We start from the raw sequence: 10,284 nt of genomic DNA on the forward strand, positions 1-10,284 counted from the left end.
CCTCAGCCTCCCAAAGGCGCGGGATTACAGGCTGAGCCACCGAGCCCGGCTACATTCATGGTTTTAAGTATGATTTTGTAAAACTTTTTTTTTAGTTATATAGGTATTTCTTACTGTGGGTCATGGTCTCAAAAGCTTGAAAAACATTTAATTAGACCATGGGGTAACTTTCACAGCTTCTAGTTTTAACTGAAGTGGCTCCAGCCTGCTGGACCTCATCTAACAGTAATCAAGTGGACGGTGCATTCTGGGAAGGATTGCCACACTTGGCCGGGCTGAGCCCTGGGAACCCTCCTCGATTGGTCCTGTGGGCCTGTAGCCTTTGAAGTATGGATTCTTTCTGAACAGGGACAGAGGAGGTGTATGTGTGCGTGTGTGTGTGTGAGTGAAGAGAGAGAGAGAGAGAGAGACAAGCAGCACAAGAGTGATATGTATGCCGCTGTGTGCAGTAGAGGGCTAGACTCTACCTGCTGGGGCAAGTGGGATGGGGAGCGTTTTTATAGTGTGTGCCCCGAGAGCACCCTGTAAGTGTATTTACAGGTGTGTGTGTTATGAGCATGAGCTGATGTGAGTGTCCACGTTGACCTTCGATCTGATGAGAAACCTGGGTGGGATGAACAAGGAAGTTCAGAAATGGGGTGATGGCACCATGGATGGAAAGAGCTCTGGAATTGGACCCCACAGACCTGGACTAGAAGCCCAACTCTGCCGCTTCCTAACTGTGTGTGTGTGTGTGATCTTAGTCACGTCCTTCTCTGTGCATCAGTTATCTTCTCCCTAAAATGCAGATAGTTATCTCTTCTCTAAAATCAGTTTCCTCCTCCCTAAAATCCCTCTTCCCTCCCTGTGATGTTGTGGGCACAGGGTAAAATCACAGAGAAAGGTCGGTTGGGTGGCAGGTGACAAGTCATCAGCATTAGTGGCAGCTCAACAGGGCATAAAACTCAGGACCAGACCCCTGGCAGAGGCCTGCATACTAACCTCTACACCCCTGCCTGCATCCCCCCACCCCCACAGGTGCACAATGACCCACAGTGCGGCTCCTTCCCCTACACCTGCTCCAGGGCCATCAGCCTCTTCTTTGCAGGAGAGCAGGAGATTCATCTGGCCAAGGAGGTCACCCATGGAGGCCACAGGTAAGTGATGCCTTTCATTCAGAGCTGCCCTACCTTGGATGCTGGTGAAAGTGAGTGGGTGGGCACCCGTTCTTGAGTCTATAGGACAGTGTTTTCTAGGGCAAACAGCATCATGAGGGCAAACTGTCATCATGAGGGCAGAGCATACTGGGAGGTCACTAGGTTTCTTGTCAGTGGGGTTTGTAGGAGGATGACTTTTCTGGAACTCTCAGACCCTGTGGGTTTTCAGGAAAATAGTCTTCCAGAGAGTTATGTTTACCAATATGAGCATGCTTAATATTTTCCCCCCACAGTTTCTGCCTTCTCAGAGCAGATGCTGAACACACGTTCACCCATTTTGATGGCATAGACTCATTGTGAATGTCTGTGATCTTGCGGGCCATCAGGGATGCCTGGGACCACCCAGGAGTGAGGCCTCTGCTCCCATCTTCAATGACCCAGACTATGACCTTTCTGAACCCTTTCTTGCATCTCTTCCTCACTGTCCTCTCCTTCCCTTGCTGGCCGCTGTCACTTCTCGTTACTACTGTGGGTCTTCCTGTAATGTCGCTTCCCCCTCCTCACCTCCTGCTTCAGGTCTGGAAACTGGATAGTCAAACTTTCTGGGGCTCAGTTTAGATGGATGGTCCAAAGGGTTTTCCTTGTGAACAAGTGTTTGGTAGATGGATCTGTTGGCAGTTTCGTCACAGTTTTTGCTTCTCTTTCCTGACTTTTTAGCTGGGTTGAAAGTTGCCAAATTCCAGATTGGCTAGGAGTCTGTGCCCCAATACAATGGATGGTGGCCAGGTTGCTGGAGGCCTGTGTCTTCTCTTGCACCCCCAGTTCTCCTCCTCTGGGCTTCTCTTCCCACTGTCCTTGCTCTCCACTAATCAGTCATTCAGTCAACAAAACAGATGTCTGTTTATACCTTCTCTCCTGTCTAGGAGAAAGGAGCTGGCAAATTCAGTCACACTAAGATTGATTTATCCCTGCCAAGGAAGTTGCAATTGAACAAAAGCCTCTAAAGACAAAAGAATTCACCTCCAATATGTACTTCCAGGCCCCTGGGAATCTGGGGGTGGGGGGAATGTAGGGGCCAGGATGGTCCCAGGATGGGGGATGACTGGTCTTTTGGCGAAGGCCCTGGGCTGTTGGAGGCTGTGTGGACACCCTGATGCTCTGGGCTGGGTCCACAGGGTCCAGCTGCCACATGTGATGGGGAGCGTGCGTCTGCAGCGCCTCGCCGGCTACATCATCGTGCGCCATCAGTCAGCCTTCACACTGGCCTGGGATGGCGCCTCGGCTGTCTACATCAAGATGAGTCCAGAGTTCCTGGGCTGGACCCACGGGCTGTGTGGGAACAATAATGCTGACCCCCAGGATGACCTGGTGACCAGCTACGGTGAGGTGCAGGGCAGGTGGCCTCTGAGAGGTTTGGTGGGGGTGGGGACAGATCATGGCTGGGACTTGGGGTAGAATTCTGGGGTCATGGTCATGGTATTAAAGACCCAGTGGCCAGTTAGGGGCCCCTTCCTAACAAATGTGTGGCCCTGGGCATATGCTTAACTACTTTGAGCCTCAGTTTCCTCCTCTATAAATAGTTGTAATGAGAATTCCTACTAGGGCAGATCCAGTGGGCACTTCGCCAGGTGGGCTTGACCCTACAAGGTAGAGTGGAGAGAGGTAGGGAGCAGAGGGCCAGAGAGAGCCAGGAAGAGAAATGGCCCATCTGGTGCTGAAGGAGTGGTCTTTTGGTGAAAAGGGAGGAGTGGGTAGGAAGCAGACATGAAGAGCTCGGGGTCAAGTCATGGTGGCTCTGACCAGAAGGGAAGGGATACTTTTTGAGCACCCACAGCACATGAAGCATTTCATATGCATCATCTCAAATAATTCTTACAGTAATCTCATAGGGGTTATTTTCTTTATTCTGCATATGGGGAAACTGAGGCTGAGAGAGGTGCAAGAACTTGTTCAGGCTCACACAGACCTCTTACTATTGCCTGGTGTTCACTCATGGTGTTTATTCATGGTCATTCATGTCAGCGGGTTAGCAGAGGGATGAACTCACAGACCCTGAGGGTTTCCAGACAGTAGGTTTTCAGGAAAATGGATTTTTCCAGAGTTAAGTCTGGAACTCAACTCTGAGTTCCAAAGTCCCTGAGTTTGGAGCCCCATAGGGAGCCACTGTGGGTTCCTGAACCTTCTTGACTCCTAGAGTCAAACGTGTTCAGGAGAAAGGCTCAGTTGGGAACACCAGATTGGGATGGGCACTCAGGATACCCGTTTCTTCAGAGCTCCTCACCCATCCCTTGGCCCTCTGTCCCTCCTGTGCCTCCTGGCCCCCCATGATGCTAGTCTCTCTCCCTCCACCTACCCAGGGAAGCTGACTGATGACGTGGCTGAGTTTGTGCACAGCTGGCAAGAGCAGGCCCCAAACCAGCCTCCAGGGCCCATGACTTCCTCCCTGCCCCGCCCCCCCTGCCTTCAGCAGAGCCCGATCAGCATGCAGGTCTGCACCCTGGGGGGAGCCCGACCCCCACCCCAGAGCCTGGCTTTGGCAGGTTTCCCATCCAACTCTTGGAGAGCCATTGGCTGCAGGGCTCCGGGGTGGCTGGTGCCCACGGCCCCTTCCCTCTCCTCCCCATCCTCGTCTCCCTCTTCCTCCGGCTCAAGCTGGGGTTCTGTACGGGGCCATGCCTGGCCCTGCCAGGCCCCAGACCCAGCTCCTGGTCCTGCCCCAGGGTGTGTATGAGAGGTGTGAAGCGCTGCTGCGGCCCCCCTTTGATGCCTGCCACGCCTACGTCAGCCCTCTCCCCTTCACAGCCAGCTGCACCAGCGACCTCTGCCAGTGAGTGGGGTGGCGTGGGCTGTGGGGAATCCTCGCAGTATCGGGGTGAGCGCTCGGCATGTAGACCACTGAACCTGATAATCACAGGCACTGGGAGATCTGCTTCCCAAAGCTCTGGAATTCTGATCTGCCCAGGTGGGACAGCACTTCCCATTCAACTGAGGTCCAGAAGTGGGGCCTGAGTCTTTCAGGGCTGCACAAGTCAGTGGCTGTGTTGGGACTCCTGAATTGAGTCTAGGAGGCTGTGGACCTAGGTGCTTCCCCAGATTCCCTTTCCTAGCTGGGTGGAGAAGACGGGTGCCCTGATGTTCTGGGCAGTCTCTACGGGGTGCTTGGGGGCTGGAGGCAGGTTGAGTTTTGTTCCAAAGTGCCCCTCGGTTTCTCTGTACAGATCAATGGGTGATGAAGCCACTTGGTGCCGGGCGTTGGCAGAGTATGCCCGGGCGTGTGCCCAGGCGGGGCGGCCCCTGCAGGACTGGCGAACCCAGCTCCGGCAGTGCAGTAGGTGCAGCCCCATGGGGGGCAGGCCCGGGGCTGTGGGTGGCATCCTCAGGCCTCAGTGTCTTGTCAGAACTTGAAGCCCTGAGGGTTCATCCCCAAGGGATAGACAGAAAAGCTGAGGCTCAGAGTGGGCGCAACTGGCCTGAGGTTGCAGAGTGAGATGACAGTGGTTCTCAGAGCCTCCTGGGTCCTCGCCAATTTCCCGGACATCGAGTGCTCCCTCTGAGACTAGGGGATGGGGGAAAACCAAAGCCCACCCTCCCACGCCCACATCTAGGGCCTAGGGTAGGAGTTGGGTCCTGGTGGAGCCAGGACCCGCAGCTGACAGAGCGTGGGCTCCCTCCCTCCAAGCCGTGCACTGCAAGGAGAAAGGCTTCACCTACAATGAGTGCATCGCCTGCTGCCCTGCCTCCTGCCAACCCCGCGCGACTTGCGTGGACAGCGAGATCGCCTGTGTGGACGGCTGCTACTGCCCCAACGGTAAGCTGGGGGCGGGAGTGGGTGCCTAAGCATCTTCCTGGCACAGGGGGGTATGAAGCAGGGTGTCTGCAGATGCCTGTTTGTGGAATGAAAGAAGGAAGGAACAAGCAGCTAACAAAGGAGTAAATGAATGAATGGCTGAAGGGAAGTGAAGCGGGGGATGGAACTGTGGCCTCCTGCGAGGGTGTTTGATTTCAAGACTGAGGACAAGTCATTCATTTATATATACACAAGCATTTGTTGAAGCATTCATCCACGTAGACTAGTTTATCCTGTTTCTCACAGTGTATAAATTTCCAGCACATCTATAGCATGCAACTCACTTGGCTAGGTGAGCAGTTGAGATAAAAAATAATAATAATAAAGATGCAAGCATTGACTTTTGGGATCCAAATCTGGTTTCAGGGATAAGACACACATGATTGCAGTCTAAGGTATGATCTGGTGAAGGCCAGTGCATAGGTTCAAACAAGAAAAATACAGGAATTCGCTGGGAGGCAGAGGTTGTTGGGGAAGTCTTCCTGGAGGAGGTGGCACCTGGTACCTAAGCTGCTTCTAGACGTTGTGGCATGTTTCTGAGAGATGGTGAGAAGGTAGTTCGTGTGCAGGTTGGGAGTTGAGGGTGGGTGGCAGACAGTCCTTTGAGCAATCTGGAGGTGGGATTTATTTCATCAGAAGGTGTCTACATTGGCTGGAGCCAGCGGTCTGCAGAGAGAGTTGGGAAGTGGACTCAGAGATGAAAGAACTGTGAGCTTTACCTCAGTCTCTGGGGAGTCATGGATGGTTCATGAATGGGGCAGAGATGAGTTAGGACCTTTGCTGTCTCCTAGGACTGATCTTCGAGGATGGGGGCTGCGTGGCACCGGCTGAGTGTCCCTGTGAGTTCCACGGGACCCTGCACCCACCTGGCTCTGTGGTGAAAGAAGACTGCAATGCCTGGTCTGTGCCCACTGCTGGGCGGCAGGAGGGAGGGGTATGGTGGCTGCCAGGGGTTTCCCTCAGGGTTATCTATTGAGGGCTGAGAGCCCTGATGATGTAGGGACACTCTCTCAGCACCTTTGAGTCCCAGGAGATGTCCTTAGATCCAATCCACGGGAGGAATCTCCATCATCCCTTTCAGAGATGGGAAGACTGAGGGCTGGGACAGGAGCTCTGTGGTCCTTGCAACCTCCCAGCATCAAACCCAGGCCTGGGGGGTGGGGGTGGATGATCCCTTGCCTCCTTGGTCTCTATGTTTCAGCACATGCACTGCGGGCAAGTGGGTGTGCAGCACGGCTGTCTGCCCAGGTACGTCTGACCCCACCTGGACTCGGCCCCTTTCCATTGGTCTCACAGGTTTGGGTAGGGCTGCTCTTGGGGGCTGGGCCTGCAGGGGGTCACCGAGTTCTATGAGCTGAGCCTGCCCCCTCATTTCCTCAGAGTTACTTTGCCTGATTACAGGATTGCTCCAGCCCCTGCCAGGGTTTTACATGGGGGCCTGTATATTAAGGACCTTCCTCAGCTTGGGGACCTTCGACCGAGACTGAGAGGAAGAGGGAGAGGGAGAGGGAGAGGGAAGAGAGAGGGAGAGAGGGCTTGTCTCTTCAGATAGGTCTCTGGAGGCAGGCCAAGAAACAGCCAGACCTGATAGCCTACACTGCTCTGATTCCTGAGGACAGGCTGCTGTGTCCTCCTCATGCTGGGAGACTGCAGGGCAAAGTCCTTGGAGGCAGCTCCCATGGTTCAGCGGCCTTTCTCTGCCCCTCAGCTGAGTGCTCAGTGACTGGGGACATCCACTTCACGACCTTTGATGGCCGCCGGTACACGTTCCCCGCCACATGTCAGTACATCCTGGCCAAGAGCCGCTCCTCTGGCACCTTCACAGTGACACTGCAGAATGCCCCTTGTGGCCTGGTAAGAGCTGGGGAGCCCCAGGTCCAATCCACCCAGCTACCCCTGCCCCCTGTTCCCTAGAGACTGGGATTTAGGGCAGGACCCAAGCCTCCCATGGCCCCCGCCGGCCACCTCTTCTCTCTGGGCAGAGCTAGGCGGCAGGAGGTGGGGTCCTGGCCTGACACCTCTGCTGGCTGAGAGTTACTTTCTTTTCCTGGGCCTCAGTATTTTTTTTTTTAAAGCTCTAAAATGGGTAATTCAACGTCATCTTCTCTGCTTCATTGGATTGTACCTTCAACATCCCTCCCTCCCTCAGAAAAGCTCCCACAGTGGGAGGGAACCCGAAGGCGTTGCCCTTTCTTGTAGTATTACAATAGTTCTGCTTATGAGTGAGAACATGTGATAGTTGGTTCTTTGTTTCTGTGATGGATCACTCAGTATTATAGACTCTAAGTCCATCCAAGTTACTGAGAAGTTCATAATTTTGTCCTTCTTTATGGCTGCATAATGTTCCATCATGTATATATATACCACATTTTTAAAAATTCAGCCCTCTTTTGATAGGCAGCACGGTTGGTTCCATGTTTTTGCTATTGTGACTAATGCTGCAATAAACATGTGTGTGCAGGTATCTTTTTAGTAGAGTGATTTGAGTTCCTCCAGGTATATTCCCAATAGGAGGATTGTGCGGTTGTATGGGAGGTTGATTTTTAGATCTTTTAGGAATCACCACACTGTTTTCCACAGAGGTTGTACTAGTTTACCCTCCCACCAACAGTGCAGAAGTGTTCCCTTTTCGCCGCATCCTCTCCAGCATCTGCTGTTTATTGAGTTGTTGATGATGGCCCTCCTGACTGGAGTTAAGTGGTATTTCAGTGTGGTTCTAACTTGAATTTCTTTGATGACTAGTGAGGCTGAGCATTTTTTCATGCATCTATCTGCTGCTCATATGTCTTCTTTTGAGAAGTGTCTATTCATATCTTTTGCCTACCTTGTGATGGGACTGTTTTGTTTTGTTTGGCACATTTGTGTTGTTGTGCTATCCAGACACTGGGCAGCAGGGGTATAAAGTAGATCAGGAAAGGCTTCCTGGAGGAGGGGACCCCTGAGCTGTGTCAGTCACCTGTGAACATAACTGAGAAAATGGCCCACTTGCAGGCCTAGGGTAGGAATCTCTCAGCGGTGACTCCACTGTCCCTGGGCTGATCGTGTAAGCCCTGGTTTGGGCTGTGCCAAGCTCTTCCCTGTTCAGGAGAGCAGAACCTCACAGCCACAACCCAGGCAGCTGTCCCCACCCTGCCTCTCCGCTGACCTTACTCTAGCCCCAGCATCGAGGGCCCTGAGTGTAAGCAGACCTAGCTAAATGTGTCCCTCCCTTCCCTGGGAACACAGGCTGAACTGTGGATGAGGTGGAGGACTGGGCTTGCTTCTTCTTTTGGCCTCTGATCCCTTCCCTTCTTTCTGCCAGAGAATGGCCTGGCCCTGCCCTTGGCTACACTTTAGGTCAGGACACTGCTTGTCCTCAAAAGTGGGGTCTCTCCTATCACATCCTGAGGTGCAAAGAGAGAGAGGACAGACAGCCCAGCTGGGTTTCTTCCCACTCACGGAATTCTAGAGTCTTGGAAGACCCAAGGCTGTGAGGCCTTGTAGGGGTGGGGGAGCCCTTACCTGCCCCTCCCCCACCATGTCCCTGGTAATCGGCCCACCAGCCTCGGCCTGAGGCAACTGTCTTGACAGCGGGTTCTTTTTTTTACCATGGCCTGCTCTCACCCTTGTGACTCCATACACAAGACGGGCCCATGGAGGGCCAGCCCTGTGCCAGCTCTGTGCTGGGCACAGCAAGGATTCTCAGAGAAGCCAGACCCTGATCCCACCTCCACACCTCCAGAAGTCCACGGCCTGTAGGGAGATCAGCATATCCTTAGGCCGCGTCAGTACACACTACAACCTGATTGGTGCTGTCACAGGAGAGTCCTGTAGATGAAGAAATAGTCCTATAGGTCAGAGGGTCAGGGAAAACCTCTTGACAGAGGTGACATTTGAGCCAAGTGACCTAAAAAGTAGGCCTAAAAAGACAAAATAAGGTATGTGTGTGTAAGTAGGGGGAGGAAGGGCATTCAAGAGTTGATTAGATTATGTGAGAAGAGCAGTGAGGGTGGAACACTCTAGAATGCCTTAAAGCAGACAAAAAAAGACTTGGCAACTGACTGACTGCCTGGTAAAGTATGGGGGCTGGTTGTGTTGACCAGCATGGAGTGAGAACATTAACAGAGAATATGAGACGGTGATAAAATATTTGCACGGTGCCTTGAACTCCAACTTCTGCATACATCTAAAATTTAGGACTCAACATACCCATGTGGCAGTTGCTATTATTCTCCCCATGTGAAATATGTTGATACAGGCCAACGGAGGTGTGGGGCAGTTCTGACACCCCACAGCCAGTAAGAGGCGGAGCTGCGCCCAATCCAGTGTTGGATGTTGTTATAGCATCTTAATACACCCACCCCAGAATCTGAGTTGTGTTTACAGTCTTCACAGTGTTTTTAAAGTAGATTTTATTTTTTAGAATGGCTTTAGTTTTGCAGAAATATTGCAAAGATACTACAGAGTTCCCATATATCCCATACCCGTCTTCCCTTAACAGCTTATATTAGTTTAGTATATTTGTTACAAACAGTGAACCAACATTGATATGTGATCACTAGTTAAAGTCCACACCTTATTCAGATTCTCTACAGTTTTTACCTAGTGTCCTTTTTCTGTCCCAGGATCCCACCTAGGATACCACATTACATATAGTCATCATGTCTCTTAGGCTCTTCTCGACTGTGACAGTTTCTCAGTTTTCCTTGTTTATGATACCCTTGAGAGCGTGAGGAGTACTGGCCAGGTGTTTTGTAGAATGCCCTCTGTTGGAATTTGACTGAGGTTTTTTCTCATGGTTAGACTGGGGTTATAGGTTTTGGGGAGGAAGCTCACCAGGGAAAGTGCCATTTTCATCATGTCTTATCAAAGGCACACACTGTCAACGTGGTTCATCCCTGTTGATGTTGACCTTGATCATCTGACTGAGGTAGTGTCTGTCAGGTTTCTTCACTGTAAAGTTGCCCTTGTTTCCCCCCTTCCCATACTGTTCTTTTTTGGAAGTCGCCATGCACAGCCCACATGTACAGAGTGGGTTATGCTCCCCACCCTGAAGGCAGATAATCTATAGAAATTACTTGGACATTTCCTGCATGGGAGATTTGTCTCTGTTCTCCCATTGATTTATTCAATCACTTATTTATATCAGCATAGACTCATGGATATTTATTTTATGCTTTGAGTTATAATCCATTACATCTTTATTTTGTTACTCAAATTGTTCCAGCTTTGGTCATTGGGAGATCTTTCAGTTGACTCCTATGTCCCTCTGCCATACTCTCATCACCGTGTGTGTGTGTGTGTGTGTGTGTGTGTGTGTGT

The 10,284-nt window shown here is 51.8% G+C and overlaps 1 protein-coding gene across 1 annotated transcript in view; it reads left to right on the forward strand.

The window, feature by feature from the left end:
- OTOG (otogelin) overlaps positions 1-10,284 on the forward strand; it is an 89,264-nt gene that overhangs the window by 8,089 nt on the left and 70,891 nt on the right. The window contains exons 7-15 of the mRNA XM_021719486.1: positions 1,018-1,136; positions 2,312-2,517; positions 3,494-3,624; positions 3,857-3,963; positions 4,355-4,464; positions 4,816-4,944; positions 5,775-5,883; positions 6,185-6,231; positions 6,692-6,837. Of these exons, the coding sequence (XP_021575161.1) occupies positions 1,018-1,136; positions 2,312-2,517; positions 3,494-3,624; positions 3,857-3,963; positions 4,355-4,464; positions 4,816-4,944; positions 5,775-5,883; positions 6,185-6,231; positions 6,692-6,837 (1,104 nt within the window). The remainder of the gene's footprint in view (positions 1-1,017; positions 1,137-2,311; positions 2,518-3,493; positions 3,625-3,856; positions 3,964-4,354; positions 4,465-4,815; positions 4,945-5,774; positions 5,884-6,184; positions 6,232-6,691; positions 6,838-10,284) is intronic.

This window comes from Carlito syrichta, unplaced genomic scaffold (assembly GCF_000164805.1).
Source record: "Carlito syrichta isolate Samal-C Ts95f unplaced genomic scaffold, Tarsius_syrichta-2.0.1 Scaffold314760, whole genome shotgun sequence".
NCBI lineage: Eukaryota > Metazoa > Chordata > Mammalia > Primates > Tarsiidae > Carlito > Carlito syrichta.